General features: G+C 41.7%; 1 protein-coding gene across 1 annotated transcript in view; it reads right to left on the bottom strand.

The window, feature by feature from the left end:
• Positions 1 to 23,396, bottom strand: part of WASL (WASP like actin nucleation promoting factor) — a 62,193-nt gene extending 38,797 nt beyond the window's left edge. The window contains exon 1 of the mRNA XM_056118198.1: positions 22,785 to 23,396. Coding sequence (XP_055974173.1) covers positions 22,785 to 22,913 — 129 coding nt within the window. The 5' untranslated portion in view covers positions 22,914 to 23,396. The remainder of the gene's footprint in view (positions 1 to 22,784) is intronic.
• Positions 23,397 to 23,853: the final 457 nt, after the last annotated feature.

The raw sequence follows: 23,853 nt of genomic DNA, 5'->3' as shown, positions 1-23,853 counted from the left end.
ACAGACAGGAAGAAAGAAAGAAAGAAAGAAAGAAAGAAAGAAAGAAAGAAAGAAAGACTGCAAAACCTTTTAAAAAAAGTTTGATCTTCCATTTCAATTCCATGTTCTGAAAGTTGAGTTTCTTACCCTCTCTTTACCTAACTCTGCTCACCTTTCAAACCTCACTGCAAAGGTTACCTATGGAACCCTTCCCTAACTCCCACAATCCTAAATGTTAATACTTAACCTACCTTGTAGACCATACCACTTTTGAGAAAACAGCAACGAGTTTGCCTAACAAGAAACATAAGTCAACTTCTGCCATCAAAACCAGAGTGAAGCAGCACTTTTTTTTTTCCTGTTCAAATAAAGTCAGTGGACTGGTAAGTAATTAGGTCCTCCCCTACAATCCTAATTTAACATTTTCAACTGACAGTAAATCCTGAAGAGTAAGGTGAAGAAGATAATAAAAAAGTTAAAAAGTGACATGCTAATAAATCAAAATTTTATCTGGAAAAATAAATTACTTGTCGCAGGAAATGATGTGATCTCAGATGTAGCTAGTGAGGGGTTTCCCATTAGAAGGCATAGATATGCATAACAACTCTCCTGGAAGCAAGCCCAAATGAATGTTTCCTAAAAAGCAAAGCAGCCATATATCCTCTGCAATTTAATTCATGTACTTAGAAATACACCCATTAATCAAACAGTCTTGTTTATGGGAAACTGTAAGCATATATACAAATCAGAGTAGCTAGCGTTTCTGGTAATTATTAAAAGGGATGAAAATATTACATAACAAAAGATAACATACAATATAACAATGACTCAAAGAGCAAAGTCTTATCACTATCAAAATGAATAAATCATAAGATGCAAATTTCATCTTGCAGCAACAAGATTTTGGAGCAAAGTACAACATAGTAAATTATCACAAGTTAAGCAAGTTTAGTAATTGAGTTTTCTAACTAAACCAGGGGAAAGGAGGAACACACTTCAAAATGTTCCCAGGAAATGGAGGTAATACAGTGGGTAAGGCCTTGCATGTGGCAGACCTGGGTTTGAGTCCTGGTACCCATATGATACCCTGAGCCCTCCAGGAGTAATTATTGAGCACAGAGCCAAAATAAACTCCAAACACTGCGGAGTGAAGTCCAAAAATAAAAACAAAAGAACAGAGATGTTTCCATAAAAATTATTAGATTACTGCAAACTTTACTCCTTATTAATCAAATCTTCAGAACCTTAAAATTACCTAAGATGACTTACTTAAGCAACTGATATTTTCTAAATAATCAAAAAAACATATATATGCTCCCTCAACTTACTAAACAAACTACAGCTCAGCACACAATGGCACAGTAAAAGCAGCTTTAAAAAGCTCTTTAAATAACAGTAATGACTTTTCAAGATATATTTTCACCTTAAAAAAGCGAAATTTAAAATAAAGGACATAGTATGCTATCATTTGTATACAGTAAAGGAGTAAATAATTTGCATTTGTACATAAAACTTTCTACCAAAGGAAACTGAGAGCTAGAAACAGTTGCTAGCTCTTTAAGGGATTTTGTATATATGCATATTCTGTAAGGGAAGGAATACTCAAATTTATGATAGGATGGAAAAGAAACAACTTTTTCTCTTCTATTATTTTAAACTACAGTTTCAGTTTTTCTCAATATTGATTTTTAAAAAAAATTCATACAAGAAAAGACCTTTTCTAGTCAAAATATAGGCTAATGGGAGGGGGTGGGGGGAGAAGAAAGATCATTCTACTTTAGAAACTGCAACACAGAAAGAATTTCCAGTAGATCTTAAGCACTGTCTTGCATTTTGCTGACTCTGGTTGGATCAGCACCAGTCATAATTCCCCGAGCACCACCAGGATGGATCTCCATGTAGAATGAGAAGAGAACCCTGAGCACATCGGGTTGTAACACCAAACCCTCAGAAAAGAAAAAGAAAAAGAATGAAGAGAAAACGGGGGCCAGGAGATAGCCCAACCGGCTGGAGCACATGTTTGCATTTAGGAGCCCTAGATTTGTTATTGGTCACCATATGGTTCCCTGAATACCACTAGGAGCATACATGCCAAATGTGACCTAAACTGCAATAAATAAATAAATAAACAAATAAATAAAAATTAAGTAAAAGTTACTGAAAATTAGATAATATAACTAAAGGCATAAAGTAATAAAACCACAAACTTTGGCTACAATACAGCCAAAGTTTGTCAGTATGAAGGCCAAATTTTCTTTCAAATCTTTTAATTTCTTAAGTATAGTGGCAAGATTAAAATTCAAGTAATTTTGCCTTCTATATACATGCAACTCGAAGTTACTAATTTTAAAAGACAGTCACAAGGATTATGTAATGGGTATGTGTGTGTGTGTGTGTGTGTGTGTATTTTTTTCCCCTTGGTTTTGATATGTACAACCAAGGACTGTCCCCCTGTTGTTCATTGACTCGAGCGGGCCCAGTAACGTCTCCATCATGAGACGTCTTGTTACTTGTTGTTACCCGTATTGAATACGTCATGGGTAGCTTGCCAGGCTTTGCTGTGCCGGCAAGATACTCTCGGTAGTTTGCTGGGCTCTCTGAGAAGGGCGAGGAATCGAACTCCCGTCGGCTGCCTCTGCCGCACGCAAGACAAACGCCCTACCCGCTGTGCTATGGCTCCAGCCCACCCAAGAACATACAAAGATAATGTATTAACAGTTTAAATTCAAGGTGTAACCTAAGAAAGTGAAAACAACACTTGAGGCTCTCCATACATTATATGTAAGGATTAGATACAGACACACAGAAAAAAGGCAGGCGAGAAGCGTTCTGAAGTTTTAACATTTTTATACTTTAATATCAAAAACTTAATATTACAGTATAAAAACTGATTTGATCAACAACTTGAACGTCTATCACATGCCTAGGTTTTTATTTTCTCAGAAGTTAAATGTAGTTTCATAAGTGAAAAAGAAAAAAAAATGTTTGGGGGCCACACCCAGCAGTTTGCTCTGGGATTACTCCAGGCTCTGCCCTCAAGGTTTGCACCTGGTAAACCCTGGGAATCATAGGGCATGCTGGGTACTGAACCAGAGTTGGCTTCAGCCAAGTCAGGCACCAAGCCCCCATTCTATCTCCGTGGTCCTCAGAAGTCTTATTCAAAATACATGAAGCAGAGTATCTCTTAACTCTAGTTCCCAGTGAGGTTGAGTGAATAGGCGTTAACTAAATACTCAATTATATTTGTATTTAAACCCCCATAACTGAGGGACTGGTGGGAAGATGCTCTGAATTTTAGATACCATTTCTTCCTGTACTCTTAAGCTGTACTAAAGTAGCCATTAACCATACACAGCTACTAAATTCAAAGTTGAACATTTAGTCCTCTTACATAATGTTACCTATATTTTAACTGCTCAACCTTCTAAGTAACAACTCTACATATCTGACAATAAATGGTGATTATGCCCACCACTGACAAGGTCAAGTGAGTAACACAGCTCTGGAATTTTCCATGGAAAAGATTTTATACAAATACTTTCTTAGAACAAGATGTGGAAATGAAATTAAGGTCAAGGACAGAGCAGAACTAAGACAATCAAACAAAGGAATATTCATAATAAAAAGAACTAATAAATTTTATTTACTCACAAAACAGTAAAACAAAAATTTAGATGTCACAAAATTCAATTTAGCAAGAGTCATAAGTAAATACTTTAGCCAAGGCATTTGAAGTATAGGTCTCAAAAAGACCAAATCATGTTCTATACCTTAACAGGATTTTCACAAGCTTTAAATTTTAAACCTAATCTATAGGCTGTACCTACTCCTCTCCCACTCCCATTCCAATACTTGCAATTGTTAGAGTCCAAAGGCCTCTCTCTAAAGTCAAGTGACTATACTATTAAATCTTATTCAATTAAAATTGTCTTTCAGAAATTTAGAATTACAAACTTAGTAACAGAACTACAGAATTTTGCTTAAGAAATGACTGGAGATGAATTCTACGGACTCCTATTCTCAGAGCATCTCAAGCGCCCTGCTATCATTCTTAAAGTTTCACTGTTCAAGTCTGTTTTGGATTATATGGGATCCTCTGGCAGTCCATAAATTTTTACTTAAACTAGCCAGAGCCAGTTTCTGATATTTACAAAAAGAAACTTAACTATTGTGCATATTCTCATTTTTCTGAAGTCTTAATGTAAATCAACAAGGACATTTTTCACTATATGCTTTATACACAAATCCGTAAGTGAGATCTGAAATTTACATGGTCCTTTGGATAGAAAGCATTCTAAAAGTCTAGGAGAACACTCTGCCTCTATTTTTATCCTGTCATAAATTCTCTTTGCCAATTACTTTTAATGCACAGACGTGTGCCCTAACATTCAACAAATTTCTTTTTAAGAATAAGGCTCAAGGGTATAGAGGTGTTGGGGTGGAGGTGGGCAGGGTGGAAGGCACTTGCCTTGCACAAGGCCAACTCTGGTCTGATCCCAGGCAATGCATTTGCTCCCTGAGCAAAGAAAGCCCTGAGCACAGCTGTTTGAGGAGGGAAGGGGAAGAGAGGGACGGTAAGGAAAAAAAAAATTCAAGGATTCCCGGCAAGGACTAAAACTATTTAAGCAGATCCAACAACTGTCATTTCATCTTCTGCGATTCTGATATATGAGATATATCAGAGACAATCAAAAAAATCTCCAGATGCCTCCACATTCTATCCTTGGGTATTTGCCCACATTCTAGAATATTACATGTGAAAATTTAGGGATGCCATGTACCTATCACTGTCCTCCTGTTGTTCATCGATTTTCTCAAGAGGGCCCAGTAACGACTCCATTGTGAGACTTTGTTGTTACTGTGTTTGGCATATCAAATACACAACAGGTAGCTTGCCAGGCCTTGCGGTGCGGACGAGATACTCTTGGTAGCTTGCCAGGTTCGCCGAGAGGGGCGGAGGAATCGAACTCAGGTTGGCCTCGTTGGCTGCGTGCAAGGCAAATGCCCTACCTGCTGTGCTATGGCTCTAGCCTGCCATGTACCTAATTCAAATATTTTCTTGATAACTTTCTCTATTTTCTGAAACACATCTTCCTCTCTAAAAATACCTTAACATTTCATTTACATGATCAATGAAGCATTTTTCTTTAAATGATGTTATTCATTCCAACATGGGGTTCACTTAACTAATACAATATTCATTCTCTGAAGACTTGTATATTGAGTTCGATTTCTCCGCCCCTCTTGGTGAGCCCGGCAAGCCACTGAGAATATCTCGCCCGCACGGCAAAGCCTGGGAAGCTACCCGTGATGTATTCAATGTGCCAAACACAGTAACAATTGTCACAATGGAGACGTTACTGGGCCCGCTCAAGCAAATCGATGAACAACGGGAGGACAGTGACAGTGATATAGTACTAGGGATAGCATTTTACATACATTTTGCATTTGTTAATGGGCCAATTAAACTGAAAGGGGTGCTTTTCTTAGAATCATACTAGTTATTGTTATATTATCAAGATTTTAAATTCTTTTTCAGAAGAATGGAAATCGCTAGTCTGTGGTATTTAAAATATTTTTAAAAGATAACAATTCTCTTCCTGGCACTTAGTTGATCATTAGTATCTATATAACATGATGAAAACCTCAGCTAATTCATTCCCATTCCTAATATTTTAAACGATACAAACCACAGGAATTTACTTCCACAACAACCATTCACTGAGGGGAGAGCGAGAGTTGGGGGGAAAAAAGAATAAACCAAAGTTAAAACTATATTTTCAAAAGAATTTATCTTTTCAAGTATACCAAGACCAGCAAGAAAGATGAGCCCCAAAATAGGAATAGTTTCCAGTGAATTCAGTTGTAAACGAGTAATAAACGAGTTATGAGTAATTTTGTAATATTCAGTCTTAAAAATAAATGGTGCTTCATCTTTTACATTGTTGCATACATTATATAAACATGCAATGTATTATTAATCACCCAACCAGCATTAGGTGTTTCTATCACTACTATGCTAAGAAAACATATCACACAGCTTTAAACTTTAAACATGCTGACCTTTGAATGTAGAAAGATAATTTGAAAATTATCAGAATATGCAAAGATAACAATTAGAATACAAGTAATGTTGCAGATTTTGAAACTCTGAAACATCTTAATTTACATTAAAGTTTATTTCTTTACAACAAGAGTAAACCATCTTCTTGAAATACTGACTGACTTTTGTGTCATCCAATTCCAAATAATATTAATATCAACTATTTTGAACTAAGTACTTTTATCAATATAGAAATTAATTGAACTTTCTCATTTAATTGAAACAGTAGAAGACATAGACTTCATCCAAAAGGAAAGTGAAATAATATAAGTGGAGGAAGTTGCCTGTTATCATAGAGAGGTAGAACATAATGGAACTACATTGAGTTCAAATGTGCCTTACTGCACTGTACTCTTTCAGTCCAGAAAATACTTAAATTATGTGTAACACTGGCTTCTAAATGGAGAGACAACATGAAAGCTGAAATAAAAAGAACTACTATAATCAAAAATGAGAGAAATTGAAAACATTATAGGTGATACAAAACTCAATAGAAGTTCTAAACAGCAGAGTAACAAACAGCAGCTGAGCAAAAGATCCAGGAGCTCCAAGATGAGAAAACCACTAGGAAACAGCAGAAGGTGGAAAACAGTCTGAAAAGAAATCAACAGCCTGGCAGAGAACTATGGGAGGAATTTAACAACAACAATGTAAGAATCATAGGAGTTCCTCAAAAACAGGAAGGTCAACGCGATAAAGAAACAATAGTTAAAAGAAATCATCAATAAGAATTTCCCAGAGTTGAGCATGACAGGCATCAAGAACTAAGAGGCCCAAATGGTCGCCATGAAAACAAACTCAATTAAGAAAACTTAAAGCACATTATACACTCAAAATGACAAAATCTTTAGATTTTAGATTCCTTTAGGAAGAGATAGAATTCTGAAAAACAGCATAAGAAAAAAAAAAAGAACTTACATACAAAAGAGAGTCCATAAGATGCACATATCTGTCAAATGAGACTCTATGAGCCAGAGGAATATGCAAGGATACAGTACAAAAACTCAATGTCATGAACACTTCACCAAGAATATCATGATTTGAAGGAAAGATACAGAGCTTCATGGACAGGCAAAACAGCTTAGGAAATTCAAAGTCTTAAAAACCAGTTTTGCAAGAAGCATTGAAAGAGCTCCTTTAAAGGATAGGAGAAACATCCCAACGTGGAACTGAGAAGTGGTTGCCCTCTACGAGATTAAAAAGGTTACAAATATATAGCAATCGAATGTATAGGCTACCGAATGTAACCTGCCCACACGGCAGAGTCTGGCAAACTCCCCGTGGTGTACCCAATATGCCAAATACCAGTAACAATGATGGGTCATTCTCCTAAAGAGTCTTGAATATAGCACTTTCTTAAAAATCTCAGGGCTAGGATGAAGGAGACGTTACTGGGGCCTGCTCGAAGCAATCGACGAATAACAGGATGGTCGTGATTCGTGATATAGCGATCAATCATCACAAATTGACTTCTACTGGTTTATTTTCTGATAATTCCATTTGCTATTCCTCTAAGTTTTGTTAAAGCAAGTAATATAAAATTGTAGTATGCCTGCAAAGGGGCCATGCTAGGGAGTGGGAGCTTGGCACCCCTGGCAGCTCTATAGTACATGCACCCCCTGCCCCAGCCCCTCAGAATGCCCGAGAGTACACATGCAAGCAATATGCACGTATGTGCAAAAAACAGGAAGGTGCGCACACACCCACACCCACACCCACACTACTAGGTATATACACGGTGAAAACATAGCTTACAAATAAAATATAGAAGACAAGAATTAAATAGTAAATAAAAACACCTATTTTCAAATGGGAAGTTTCAATACGCTAGTTCTTACAAATCAGAACAAAAGGGAATGCCCTGCCACAGAGGCAGGGTGGGATGGGGGGATGGGGGGGTGGGAGGGATACTGGGATCCATGGTGGTGGGAAATGGTCACTGGTGGAGGGATGGGTATTCAAAATAAATAAATTAATAAATAAAATGAAAGGACAAAAAAAAAAACCACCAAAGCAAGGCAAATATGTTCTAGTGATGGATACAGAATGAAGAGACAGTTCAGCAAATAGGATACTTGCCATACATATGGCTGATCTGGGTTTGATACCCAGCACCACATACGGTGTCCTGACCTCAGCTAGGAGTGATCCCAAGCACAGAAACAGGAGTAAGTCCTGAGCTCAGTGTGCTCTTAAACAAAGACACACAAAACGAAGTGAGAATATTCATAAAGTCACTATGAGAAAAAGTGAAAATTAAATGACCAAAATTAAGTTACGCATATATTGGGAAAATGTAAGTAAATAATTTTGTGATTCTAAGCAAGAAGTTTTCATTTAAGCCTTGATATGGGGGAAAAAAAAACACCTTAAATTCTGGTTTCCCTTCAAATCATATAAATCTTTCACCTTTTATTAAAAAAAATACTTAACTACAGAAAAATTTCCATGCTATGCAATGTACAAAAAGACCAAAACAAATTTTATCAAAAGATAAATCACAAACTATCTCCCCAAAATACTGTAATATATACTTTCATGCTTAATAAATTCTTCAGGTCACTATGAAATAGTAAGCAAATCAGCAGGAAAACATTCTACAAAGACAAGCAAGTAACAGGCAATTCACAGAAATGACTCAAGTAGGAAAAGTTGTTTAACTTTACTAGAAATAAATCAAGCAGTAGCAACAATTTTTCGATCAGTGAAACAATCTAATGCAAAAATAATTTTAATATCCTAGTACTAGTGAGAATATATAAAGTTTAGTTAACAACTGTTTTGTAGGACAATTCAGTAGGACCTATATATGTATTTCAAAAAGATGTTTTAATTTTAATAACCTGGAGGAGTTGGGGAAGTGCATGCAAACAGGGTCATTCCTGGTAGTGAGCCACTCTCAAGAGTGCTGGGAGATTGGGGAATCCTAACACAGTCCCCACACTACTCCCACTTAATACTGGGGAATCAAATCCAGGACCCAGAACATCTGAGGAGCATGCTCTACCATTTTATTCATATGTCCAGTCCCGTTAATGATTTTAAGGTTCCTTCCTGATTTCTTAGAATTGGACAAAAGTGGGTATTTAGAAACAACATAACATTTTTTCTAAAGGCAAAACCCAGGTAAATAAAAATATGACTATGTTCTTAAGAACTTCCACAATATGACCTTAGCAGGGAAAATTTCATTAAAGATACAATTAAGTTAAAATTAAATCAACAAATAGTAATCCAAAGGCTGGTGTTTTTATAAGAAAGACAGAAAAGTAGCAACACATTATAAACACTACACAAACACACTATAAACAGGGTGGAGTCGGTCACGCTCACGGTCCACCCGTTGTTCATCGATTTGCTCGAGCGGGCCAAGTAACGTCTCCATCATGAGACTTGTTACTGTGTTTGGCATATCGAATACGTCACGGGTAGCTTGCCAGGCTCTGCCGCAGGGGCGATAACTCTCGGTAGCCTGCCGGGCTCTCCAAGAGGGGCGGAGGAATCGAACTCGAGTCGGCCATGTTGGCTGTGTGCAAGGCAAATGCCCTACAACTGTGCTATCGCTCCAGCCAAACAGGGTGGAGTAGAGATCAGAATGATCTCTACAAGGAATATCAAGGACTGCCAGAAATCTAATAGGAGGCGAGGAGATATTATCCTTGTGCTGCAGAAGGTAGCAATCCTACCAATAGCTTTGTTTAGACTTTTAGTCCCCAAAAATGCTTTTTCCTCAACTGAATTTATTTTAAGCAATGCTTAGTGGGTGCAGGGGCCACTCTTGCTAAAACAGGCCCACCAGATTGGATAGCTTATGTGATGCGGTCCAGTGTTACTGAGAACTCCAGGGCCACACACAGTCATCCTTAAGGCTCTCCAGGGAAACACTCTGTGGAACCTGGGGGAGCCATGCATGGCAAGAAATGGAACCCTTTGAGCTATCTCCCAGTCTTTCAATCTGTTTTATAAGCAAACAAGTTTGTGTTATTTGTTATGGCAGAAAATGAATCTACCCATTAAAGTTACAAGAAGCTCACAAAATAAAGGATACAGAAAAGAGGATGCAATATATGCATCAATGGCTATGGAAGCTTGAGTTAAAAAAATAAATTGTAGAACAATATGCACACAATTTTTCATCTTGTTTCTCCTTGTCAAATTCCATACTCTTCTTGGCCAAGGATAAAGTTCAAAGGGGGGAGTTCAAGGGGCTAAATGAGGTTCAGACATACTCTCATTCTCAGTACTGACACCACTATGCCTGAGCAACCATCTTCAAACCCATACTGGAATGAATATAGCTGACGGTGACAGTTTCTAAACACCTATGGGTGAATTTTCATTTTACCCAAATGAAAATCTGGAAGTTCACATTCTCAAAGTACAGGCCCAATCAAATATGATCTATTTATTCTACCTCTCTGAAATTTTCACCTCAACTGACACCATGATAATCCTAATAAACAACAATGTGAAAGATTCCAAAGTTTTATTTCTTATAGTCACGTGCACTACTCAGTCTACTGTTTCTCTTTGAACTTGCACAACCAAATATATATAGCTAATTTTCCCCTTTATCACTTAACTTCCCATTAGTCGTCGATTTGCTTGAGTGGGCACCAGTAACGTCTCCATTTGTCCCTGTCGCGTGCCAGTGTAGCCCAATGGCATCTGTTCGCTCTGGGAACGTGAAGAGCCTCAAACCGATCGTTCATGATCTTGATGAAGAAATCTGACCATCTGGTAGGTGGGCGGCCACGCGGACTTTTGACATCCCGTAGAATCCAGTCAGTAACAGCTCTAGTCCAGTGGTCGTCTTTAAATCTCATTACGTGACCAGCCCATCTGATTTTTGACACCTTGGCAAACGAGACAGTGTCCCTGATTCTTAATCGTCGACGGATGTCGGAACTCCGGAATTTTTCTCTCATTTGAGTGAAACGTGATATTCCAAGCATAGCTCTTTCTATTCTTCTTTGGGAGACCTGAATAGCGTTCTCATCTTGTTTGCGTAGGGCCCAGGTCTCTGAGGCATATGTTGATGCAGGAAGAACAGTGGAATCAAAGAGATGTGCCCGGAGCCGGAGGTTCTTCATCCTCTTAGCTATTTCTTCGACGTTCTTAAAGGCGTTCCAAGCCACTCTCTTCCTCCTGCGCAGCTCGGGTGCCAGGTCATTTGTCATGTTGACTTCTCGTCCTAGGTACACATAGCTGTTGCATTCGGAGATGGTCATTCCATTGAGAGCGAATGGGGCATCAGGAACAAGGCTGTTTCTCATAAACATTGTCTTCGTAAGATTCAGCTGTAGTCCTACCTTTCCACACTCACGGTCAAAGTCGGCCAGCATTTGTGCCGCTTGGCTGATGTTTGGTGTTATTAAAACAATGTCATCAGCAAAGCGGAGGTGGTGTAGTTGCCGACCATCTATCTTCACTCCCATTCCTTCCCATTCCAGTCGTCACATGATGTTCTCGAGGGTGGCACTGAAGAGTTTCGGTGAAATGGTATCACCCTGCCGAATCCCTCTCTTGACATCAATGATTACTTCTTTGTAGAATGGTGAGATCCTGGTAGTGAATCCGCAATACAGCTCATGGAGGATCTTGATGTATTGGGCTTGAATGCCCAATTCCCCTTTATATAATCTTGAAATGGCTTTATGTTTCATCCACTATCCACTTAAGATTCCCTGCCTGCAGGAATATTCTGCTTATTCAGAGATCACATATGGGGGGATAGGGGAGGAGGGAGAAGGTGCTGAGCAGTGGGATAAGTGGAGTGTGCCATGCATCCAAACACCAAAGATTATTATAACTTATAACCTTTTCTTAAAATTCCTGACTGCTGCAACTAAGGTTTCTTTGTCAGAATAGGTCTCCAGAGATAATGACTAAGAAAGTGTTGGTAAACTCTAAAGTACAGTTCAGTAACTCCCATCATGAATAATAATTTCCACTTTATCCCAATCCAGTTTGACATTTCCTTTATGATTCCTTACTACCAGATTACATTTCAACTCTAAGGTTTAAAGTCTTCCAAAATCTGGTCTTAACTGACCCTTCAATTAAATGCTCCGCATCTCCTCAAACACTGTTCTAAACCCTAGCTAAGTATTAGTGTACATAATATTTTCAAATACCCCAGGGCTGGAGCAATAGCACAGCGGTAGGGCATTTGCCTTGCAAGCCGCCTGCCTGGCAGAACCAGGTCGATTCCTCCACTCCTCTCAGAGAGCCCGGCAAGCAACCGAGAGTATTTTGCCTGCATGACAGAGCCTGGCAAAATACCATAGTGCATTCAATATGCCAAACACAGTAACAACAAGTCTCACAATGGAGATGTTACTGGGCCTGTTTTTTTTTTTTTTTTTGAAAAAGAGGACAGTGCTACAGTGTTATCCCAGGTAATGGGCTGGAATGCACACTCTGCACCCAGGAGCCCTAGGTTCAATCCTGGCGCAACCTGGTCCCACAAGCACAGCTGAGATGGCAATAGCCTTCAAACACACCCAGTGCAATTAACAATAAGTAGCTCTGCAGCTAAGAATGCACAAACTTGTTTTTACCATCAGAATTTTACAGTGAAAGTGAACTCTATTAATGCCAGTTTTTTATTCACTGGATCAAATGATGACTCCTAGACACAATAATTTATAATGAAGTTCACCCCCTATCTTTTAAGGTTCAACTTAAGTCAGTCTCCTATATATCCAAGCTAGTTCATTATAAATACTAAATATAACACATTAATTTTAAAAAAAAACCTTTTAAACCATAGAAAATAAGCAATAAAAGTTAATACTAAGGAATAGGAGATAATAAACCTAACACACAAAAGCTGGAGAGATAGTACAACAGGTTATACGCTAATCTTGCACTTGGCAGACCTGGATTCTATCTCACGCAAATCTATGTCCCCAGAACACCACCAAAAAAAATTTGATATATCTACAAAATGGAATGATATGCAGCTATTAGAAGAGATGAAATCATTAAATTTACATATAAAAACAGTAGAGATAAGGGCCAGGAGGATCAGGCCAGGAACACCTTTTTCTCTTTTTTTTTCTCTTTTCCCCTCCCTCCCTCCCTCCCTCCCTCCCTATCTGATTCTCCCAATGTTCAGGCTGAGAATTTTGGGATCTTTTAATTTTTCTTTTCACCATGTGATAGTTACAAATTTTCATGATTACGTTTCAGTCATACAATGATCAAACATCCATCCCTCTACCAGTGCACATTTTTCACCACCACTGTTCCCAGGTTCTGTCCTGCCACCCCCACCCCACCCCCAGCCCACCTCTGTGGCAGGTACATTCCTTCTTACTCACTCTCTAATTTTGGGCATTACGATTTGCAATACAGATACTAAGAGGCCATCATGTTCCGGTCCTTAGGTCCTTAGTCTGCTTTCAGCATGCATTTCCCATCCCGAGCAATCCCTCCAACTATCATTTACATACTAGTCCCTACTCCATACCAAGTGCCCTTTCCCCCAGGACATGAGGTTGGCTTTCAAACTGTGGAGTGATCCTGCTGGCCCTTATCTCTACTGTCCTTAGTCCGATTTTATGCTACTTTGTATTCCACAAATGAGTACAGCCATTCCATGTCTGTCCCCCTCTTTCTGACTTATTTCACTTAGCAGGATACTCTTCATATCCATCCATTTATATGGAAATTTCATGATTTCATCTTTTCTAACAGCTGCATAGTATTTATTCCACAGTATATATGTATCAAAGTTTCTTTAACCAGTCATCTGTTCTCAGCACTCTTCTGGCTATTGTGAACAGCGCTGCAATAAACACACAAGTGCAGATGTCATTTCTACTGTCTTTTTTCGCAGCTCCAGTATATATTTCCAGGAGTGGTATTGCTGGGTCATAAGGAAGCTCAATTTCTAGTTTTTGGAGAAATGTCCATATTGTTTTCCTAAAAGGCTGGCCCAGTTAGCATTCCCACCAACAATAAATGAGAATCCCTTTCTTCCCACATCCTCTCAGCCTCTCTAGAAAGTGGTGGCTATTTCCCAAAAAAGGCAAGAGCTTCAGTATGAGTTTCCATTTCTTGACATCTACCCTCAAATTACACAAAAACATGCACACCTATCTACGTACATATGAACTGTAGCACTTAGTACAGTAGCCGCAATATAGAAAACCCAAATATCCAACTACAGATGAATAAGAAGTTGTGGTACATGTACACAATGGAATATTATGCAGCTGCTTAGACAAAATCTTGGTAGTTCTCTGCAACTTGGATAAAACTGGAGAGTATCATGTTAAATGAAATAAACCAGAGGGAAAATACTGGATAATCTCACTCATTTGTGGTATATAGGAAATAAAATAAAGGAGACAGTATCCAAAGAGGAGAAACCCTTAGCCCTGGATTACATACTTGAGATTACCAAACAGAACAGGGAGTAGGTAAGGGGAAAGAGAACGCAGATTACAGTAATTTTAGGAATATGGTGGAGGGTACTGAGTAGTTTAGTGCTGATGATGTGCAGTAACTGTAAATCATCAACTGTTAACTATGTTGTAAATGTGTTTCCCAAACTGCATTTTTAAAACAAATAAACAAAAAACACAAAAGTGTTTCTCCTTTCCTTCCTTTCTTTTTATCTAGGACAACTGAAATGACAGAATGTAAAGCCGTTAACACTTTGATTATCTTGTCCCACCACTCATTTCTGATTAGGAAAGTATGGTTCTAAAAAGGGAGAGATACTTATTCATAACTGGTGGCAGAGGAAAGTCTAAAATCCAGAAGAAACCCCTAACTCTTACCAATATCCATTTTCTCCTTGAGTCAGCAGCCAGGGTTTAAAGCTGCCCAAAATTTTCAAAGAAACTTAATTCAACTTTAAATTAAACACACACACACACACACACACACAGAGGAAAGAGAGAGAGAAAGTTTATTAGAATTTACCTAAGTCAAATGAAATAAAACATTCAAAAATTTACTCCCTGACAGTTACAGGAAATCTTAAGTAGGAAGTAGCACTGACAATTTTTTTTCAAATGCGTCTCTAAACCTCCAGAATGCGAGTATTATATATGATAACTGTATTACTCTTTGAAACCCTGAATAAATTCATTTGCGAGCCCAAATATTAAGGTCAAGAAATTAAGAAACTTGCCTACTAAAAAGCAAGAATAAAAAATGGGCAGTTTAACTCAGATATTCTGGATTCTTCTAAATCTCCTCTTGAGCTTCTGTCTACCTGTATGACATACACTTTTATACAGCAAGCTCTCCAGTAACATTTCCCTAAGTTGACATACAAGGCCTTGCTCTTGTATGTCATTTCTCTTAAAGTTCCAGTTTCTAAGAACCCACTTACACTTATAGGTAGCTTGGCCATGCAGGTGAGATATATATATATATATATATATATATATATCAACTTTAAATTAAACACACACACACACACAGAGAGAGGAAAGAGAGAGAGAAAGTTTATTAGAATTTACCTAAGTCAAATGAAATAAAACATTCAAAACATTCAAACATTCCCTTTTTAGAACCATACTTTCCTAATCAGAAATGAGTGGTGGGACAAGATAAAATGTTAATGGCTTTACATTCTGTCATTTCAGTTGTCCTAGATAAAAAGAAAGGAAGGAAAGGAGAAACACTTTTGTGTTTTTTGTTTATTTGTTTTAAAAATGCAGTTTGGTTGCTTTTGTTTACTTTTATTTGCTTTTATTTACTTTACTAAAAGATGTAAGTAAGTTAAAAGTGGAGAATTATTCAACTCACATCCCAACTCCAGTGAATTTTAATCTTTTCCTTCTTCCACATTACTCAGTATGGAAAATACAATTCCAGCATTAATTTTCTATCAGTTTTAGCTAAATTGAGGTCTTCAGCAAGACAGTAATCCCTTTAAGCACCTGTCCCTCTAAACCCACATAAGAATCTAGCACGGAAAGTAGCTATTGGATAGCAACAGAATCGAATCACTTTATTCTCCTAAATTTAAATATCATCTGCTTTAGAAACTACAGTTTTTAATGTTTTGGTAAAGTAACAAGAAATACTGAATAAACTCAAAGAGATGAACAATAGATTGAATTATACTCAATCTAAACATTTCTAACATTTTCTGCATGTTATAGAAATGTTTTATACTATATGGTAAGCATGACTCTAATCTCCCAGAATTATATATAGGGTGAGAAAACAAACAAAAACCCCTAAAAGATACGTTAAAACAAATGCTAGGGAATTAAAGAAAATAAAGATTAAAGTTGTCAATAAGTTGGGAGCATGATGCCGCCAGCAGGTCAATCTGTACCTGTGAGGCGAGTGCATCAGCAGCCTGATGACACCGTAAGGCTTTCAGATACCCCAAAATTGCTACTGTGCCTTTGGCCAGACCCCAAAAACTTGGGGCAGAGTTTACCAAGAAAGTAAACGGCCCATAGTTAGGTATGTGGGAAACAAACCCACAAACCACCTCTGGCTCAGCTATATAATTGGAGGCATGACCTCTCTGGTTCCTGATTGAATTGCTTAACAGCCATGATCCAAGAGGCTCAGAAACGAATCTTGGAACCCAAAAGCTTTTGGCAGAAATGCGTCTCCTGTTCCTGCAGTAGGTTACTGGGGCTGGGCCACTCCAGGTGGGAATAGGTTTTGTGCCTTGGCCCGTTCCCCTTGGCGGCCTGGTGACCATCATCCTCCAGAGGCCACTGGATAGTCAGGTTTGGGCCCACAGTGACGAGACACGAGGGGCCTCACCAGATGAGGGTGGAACCGGCCCTTTCCTCCCCATCCCAGCGAGACCCTGAGTCGGCGCCTACAAACGGCTTCTCTGGCTCCTGATCAAGCTGATTAATGTCCATGATCCCAGAGACTCAGAAACAAATCTCGAAACCCAGCGGCTACTAGCAGAAATGCATCTGGACTGCATACATGGCCATGGCTCCAGAGGCAAAAGGACTTAATCCAGAGCCCAGCAGCTTACGGCAGAAAAATGAATGGACATGCTTTAAACTATGGTGCCATGCCTCGCCGGAAGGGAAAGGGTGTTGCTCCCTTCCGTCTCCCCCCCCACCACGCCCCCCCACAGCAAGGTGGCTGCAGCCTCAGAGCTTATAGGAAAGCCAGATACGAGTCGGAGGTGATGGGGCAACTGCAGTCTCATGGGAAAGGGGGCGGTACCAGCTCGTCCTTCATGCCCTACCAAGGTCCTGAGTTACGAGCAGCTCTCTGGCACAGCCATAACACCAGACGCACAGAAACCAATCTCATAATGATCTGGCTCTATGCAGAAATCCAAAATTGCGTGGAACATTATGATTCTCAAAACCAGCTATAGAAAACGAAGTATTTCACAACGCCTTTCCAGCAATTCTGATTGTTGGAGGGGGAGAATTCTAAACAATAATGGTGCATCCTTTGTCAAAATGATGAATGTAATCAATGTAGAGAAGACTTAAGTAGAAATCATCTTCCTCGCAGGCATTGGGTGGGGTGGGAGGGGGGGGGTATGTTGGAGTCCTTGGTGGTGAAAAGTTGAGTACTGGCGAAGGGAAAGTTGTTTGATCATTGTATGACCGAGACTTAAACCTGAAAGCTTAGTAACTTTTCCCACAGTGATTCAATAAATAAATATAAGACAAAAAATAAACAAATACAACTATGGAAAAAAAGTTGTCAATAAGTGATTTCCTGACATATTAATCTTAAAATAAGTGATTAAGACATGAAAAGTAGGTATCAATAACATTACTAACTCTAATCCTTTTGAACCAGGGGACTAAGACGGGTTATAGTTTTATTTTCCCCAATCTCTATTCTACAATATCTAAATATCTGTCACTGTCACTGTCCTCTCGTTGTTCATCAATTTTGCTTGAGCAGATCCAGTAACATCTCCATTGTAACACTAGTTACAGTGTTTGGCATATCGAATATGTCACAAGTAGCTTGTCAGGCTTTGCCATGTGGGCGAGATATTAAGGTTGCTTTTAACAGAAAATAAACCACAGTATATAAAATGAGACCAAACTACCAAAAAAAAATGTTATAATCTGGGGCCAGAGTGATAGTACAGCAGGTAAGGCACTTAACCCGCAGGAAGCCAACCAGGGTTTGATCCCCAGAATTCAATACAGTCTCCCGAGTACTGTCAAGAATAATTCCTGAGTGCAGAACCAGGAGTATGCTTGAGCATTGCCAGGTGTGGCTCCCCCCCAAAGAGATATTAGAATCTTTTTGATCCTTAATTATTTTTAAGTTGTTCTAATACTACCGTCTACTGAAATACATCAGAACTACTGATCAAACCAGTGTCAGCCACATGTAAGCCAAGCACCTTACCCACTGCACGGTCCTCCCAGTCCTAACCAGAACTATTCTAATAAAAGTAGGTAACACATATCTAAATAACTAAAACAAACTTTGACCAAAAAAATCAAGTTTTAAAAACTTTGGCATAGGCCCAGAGCGAAAGTACAGTGGGTAGGGTGTTTGTGTTGCATGCCGTCAACCAGGGTTTGATTCCGCGACATCCCATATGGTCCCCTGAGCACTGTCAGGAATAATTCCTGAGTGCAGAACCAGGAGTAACTCCTAAGCATTGCCGGGTGTGGACCCCCCCCCCCCAAAAAAAACCTGTGGCATAACAGATTTACCTCTACCATGAAACGAATCATTAACTAACATCTTAACTAGGCATTTTCTCATTCAGTGGAATTCGTATACTTCTGCATACTCCCTATTGAGTTCATACCTGCCTTTATTTTAGGTCCCTCTTCTTAGTCCTTTTATCTAAAATTTTCCTTTAGTCTTTATAATAGTCCACCAGCACAGCTTCATAAAGGACCGTATCATGTTATGGGCGCTTTGCCAAATAAGACTTCACTTGTCTGCATTCTCACTATTCCTAACCCAACTTCTACAATGCACCATACCATTCCCCCAACTTTTCAAAGTCAAATATCCCATTATCCCTAACTAATGCAATTCTTCCTTAATTTTATCAGATGTATGAAACAGTCATAATTTAAGAGGTAAGATAAAAGCTGCATGGCTAACTCAGATTCGATCCCCAGCACTACCTACGGTTCTATGAGCCTGAAAAGAGTTAATCCATGAGCACAGAGCCAGGAGTAAGCACTGGGCACAGCTAGGTGTAGTTCGAAAACCAACCAACCAAACAAACCTGTCTTAATTTGCAAAATACAGACCAAAGATAGAAAACAAACAAACAAAACCCTACTGACATTCCCAATGTCCTTAAGAATTTCCCTATCAGAGTTAAGAGCACAGTGGTTAGGGCATACGCTAGCATGCACCTGAACATAGCTTCCTCCCCAGCCCCAAACCACCCCCGCCTAAATCAAGAAACACCATGTCCTTATCTTGAGCTCTAGTACTGAACAACCATCCAGGTTGGCTGAGTATCATAAGAAGTGAGCTCAGGAATCCAAAACACACTTGGAAGCCCTCTCTCTCACCCTATCAGAAATCAGTTTTCACCAATGGTTCTTAAACTATATATACTTCAAAGAAGACTGTTCAATCTTCTAAACACACAGACCAGGTCCTGTCCTGCATAGACTGGTTGAAGAACACTGCCCAAATTCACCCCAGAAGCACTGGTATGATTATTACCTAGGAATCTGGCATAGTCATTTGCATTTGTAATAATCTCCAGTGATTCCAATGTAAAAACACATCCAGAAAATCTCCTTGCTCTACAATTAGTACGTTCCAAAATTTTTCAAATTGTTTTAAATCTAATAAATCTTAGACCTAGTCATCATCTTTCTAAAATTTCTTACTTGTCCCCTCTCCCATCATCTTTGTAGACCTTTACATACAGTGCTCCTAATAAAAATAAAACACACTGTAATGTTTTAGAAATGAGAAAATCAATTCTAGGACAAGGACCACCTTTGAAGTGACCGTAGGAGTTCAAACCCTAGTTTACTGAGTACAAAGCCAAGGTATTTTCAACTGTGAAGTCAACTTCTTTACACACTGCACTGTCTTATACATTACTCATCAGTTTACACACTTGCTTCCCTTTTTAGTCACACCAAGCTACCTGAGGGCAGTCATCCACCCCATTTTGATCTACACATCATTACACAATACATATTTGTCCAGTGAAAGAAGGATTACGGCTTCTCAGAGGTGGCACTATAACTACTTGTTTCATATCTTGAATTCTTAGATAGAACTCTGTATACTTTTCCACCGGAGGAGTCTGGTGTGACCTATAAATGTTACTACTAGATACTCTGTGAGACAATGTATTTCAGCAATGCTGTAAGTAACAAAGACTGTGTAGAAAGCAAAGGCAAAACATTTCTTAAGTATTCTAAATTTACACCAGAGTAGCGGAGACTTTTAATTATTAAAGCTGATCTTCCAAGTCCCATACTTGCAAGAGTAGCTAACTACAACAGTATGGTTTTAAGTGACAGAAATTGAAAAGGTAAATGTTGTTTAATAATAGATGGTATTAAGAAACTGAACACTGAATACTAGCAGCTTATTTTGACAAGTCTACAAACGCTTACCAATTAGCTATACTACTTTTCATCTTTATCACAGTATCTTACATTGCCTCTTTTTGAAACTAATAACTCAAAGGTAAGAATAATTAGTATATTTATATATAGATACAATGTCCTTCCTGCCTAAAGCTAACCTGTTTGGTATGTAAAACACAGTACAACTACTTCCTTTCTAATACAAATTACCCAGTAAACATAATAAATCAACATTTTTTTTCACATGCAGATAATGTAGGGTTCAAATTGGTGGAGATGTTTCTAACACAGAAATCAAAAAACAGTACTTAAAATTCTGACATTTTATGGAACTGGGGAGAGATAATACTTGGGGCCCAGGACCTGAGGGAGACCGGAGGGTGTGGCCCAAAGTCCATCCCAGGGCCCCCAATATAAAAAGACTCTTTCAATTATGGTTTGGTTAAAAGAAAGTTGACTATTTCTGTAAAACCACTTTTATAAATAAATCATTAAGGGAAAAACCCTAAAACACTGCGATACAGAGAAAAGTACTACGGTCATGACATCAAGGTGACTTGGGTTTCTAGCATCAATTACAGTACTACATTGCTTAGTTTCCTCTTTTGTTTAAATCTTTAAGGGGGAAAAATAAAAAATTAAAAATAAATAAATCTTTAAGGGGGAAGGGGAGGGCGCTGATCAGCTCTTTTAAAGTTATTCCACCGAATTCTGATGCTGAACCACTTCTTCTAACCTCTTCAAATCAGAAACTCAGAAGTTCCTCCAAGTCTAACTTCTGCAATACCAAACACAGCTGTGCTGAACGTGACAGACAAGGCAGTCTTGATTGGGATGGTTCGGGATGCAATGGACAGACAGACGCCTGTAAGTTAACAATTAAGCTGGTAACTTTCCAGAAACCCTCTTTCCCGTGTGCTTGGACACACTGGACAGTCGGGGCCCGACTCGGCTAGAAAATAATAAGGCTCCCGGTGTTTCCTGGGGCCCGGGGACACCGACTCGGCAGGTGCTTCCAGACCAAGAGGGCAGAAAGGTTTCTCTCTCCCGGGGCGCGTCTCCAAAAACCCGACCATCACTTCCAGTCGGCCTCCGGCGCGCCCCGCGGGCAGATGCAGCCCGCCCAGGCCCGCACCGGGACAGGGGGACAGGACAGTGCAGAACCTCCCCACCCCCAGGAGCGCCGGCGGCCAACGCCAAGAACGCTTCCGTCAACAACACACATTCCCCTTCCCGCAGCAGGAACAGCTCGCTCCCAACTGGCCATCTGGGCTCGGAACAGGCCGCACCGCTTCAGCCCAAAGAGGCATCCTCGGTCCCCCAAAGGCCCAAACTCCTAGAGACCGCGGTCCTGCCCGCGCAAGGTTAAGGGGGAGCGCAGATTGCCTTGCAGCGCTGCGAAAGGAGGGGTGGGGTGGGGGAAGGAGAAAAAGGGGGGGGGATAGAAAGCAGGCCTGGTTAAGATCGCTGGAGAGAGAACCCCAGTTTTCCCTGAACCCCCTCTCGGGGTCCTGGCCTTGCGGTGAACCCATTCCCTCGGGAGATCCCGGCGAGGTGCTCTACCTAGCCTCCCGCCCTCATTCATCATCTCGGAGCTTCCTTCTCCGACCTCCCCGCTCCGGAACGCTCTCCGGAGGACGGTGGAGGAAAGGATTCTACCCCCCACCCCCCCCCCCCCCCCCCACAAAACACACCCCACTGTACTCCCAAACCACAGGTGATAGACAAAAAAAAAAAAGACAGAAAAGCCAGGGTCCACGCGGTGCGGGAGGGGGCACCCCGTTTCTAAAGATCTGAGCCAGAAACAAATCCCCCCTGTGGCCTGGAAAAGTTTGAGCCCGCAGGAGCTAGAGAGGCGCGGGGCAGGGCCGGCCGGGCCGCGTTCCCGGGCCGGGCTGGCGGCGGTGACACTTCCCGGCTCGCCGACAGCTCCGCCCGCACTGGCCCGCACCCGGGGGGGTGGGGGAGTGGGGGGGGGGGTGGGGAGCGGGGTCCTGGCCCGCAGCCGGGACCCTCTCCGGGTCGCTCTGGCCACCCCCATCCGTTTGCCCCCACCCCACCCCCACCCCACGACTCCCGCTCCCGTTTCCCCGGGCCCACCCCGCAGGTCCCTCCCGGGGTGTGTGTGGGGAGGGGGGGAGGGGGGTATGGCGACGCGCGGGGTCGCGGCCACTGACCACGCATTTCTTGCCCAGGAAGGTGAAGAGGGACTCGTTCTCCTGCGGGGTGAGCAGCAGGGAGCCCACATTGGCGACCCTCCGCGGTGGCGGCGGCTGCTGCTGCGGCGGCGGCTGGCTCGAGCTCATGGTGCGGCCGGCGGCGGCGACGGGCTCGGGCGTCCGGGGCCGTCTCCTCGGGCGAGTGGGTGAGCGTCCGTTTTCCCCCTTCTCCGTGACAGGGGCGGGAGGAAAGGAATCACAGGCGCCGCATCTCGCAGCTCCTCCGGCGCCGGGAAGAGGAGGCCAGGGGAAGGAGGAGCCGGCGGCGGCGGCGGCGGCGGCAGCAGCGGCGGGGTCCCCCCCCGCGGCGGGCAGCGCGCTCGCGGCCGCCTGAGCTCCGGCCTTCGCAAGGTCGTCGTCTTGCCAGTCCCGCGACGGCGCTAACGTCCCAACTCCTCCTGCAACCCCGCTGGGGTTGGCGCTGAAGCTGGAGCTGGAGCTGGAGCTGGAGCTGGAGCGACGGCGGCGGCGGCGGCGGTGGCGGCGGCGGCCGCACAATCCAACATGGCAGCAGGGGCGGGCGAGCCCACAGGACGCACGGCGCGGGGGAGCGCACCGGAAGCGCGCGGCCCCGGAGTTCCACCCCCCGACGTCGCGCTCGGCCCCGCCGCGCCGGCCGGGACCCCGCCCACTTCCGGCCCGCGCGCTCCGGACGCATCGCGGCGCTGGAGTGGGGGGGGACGTGGGGGGAGTGGATCGCGACTTTGATAGGACTTTGGAGATCGGCTCTCGGACCAGGTGATCGGGCAGCGCGGAGACCGGTACTTAGCGTCGGAGCTGCCTGCCCTGCTCCTGCGGTCGCCCGCCAGCCCTCCCCGCCTTCCCGGGACCGCTTTGGTGTCTCGGAGTCCAAAGTGCAAGCCTAAGAGGTCTGGGATTGGAAGGCGGAAAACTGGGCAGCGAGGACGCGCCCCCTCCGTGCCTCTAGGCCTCCGGGGTCAGGTGCCGGTGGTTTCTCCAACTTTGTCCAGACTTGACCAGTGGGACCGGAGGAACCAGCAAGCCTCTCCCAGTATTGTGAAAGCGA

This window comes from Sorex fumeus, unplaced genomic scaffold, assembly GCF_029834395.1.
Source record: "Sorex fumeus unplaced genomic scaffold, SorFum_2.1 ptg000037l, whole genome shotgun sequence".
Lineage (NCBI taxonomy): Eukaryota > Metazoa > Chordata > Mammalia > Eulipotyphla > Soricidae > Sorex > Sorex fumeus.
Note: the sequence above shows the minus strand (reverse complement) of the source record. Positions and strands in the feature narration are given on the sequence as shown.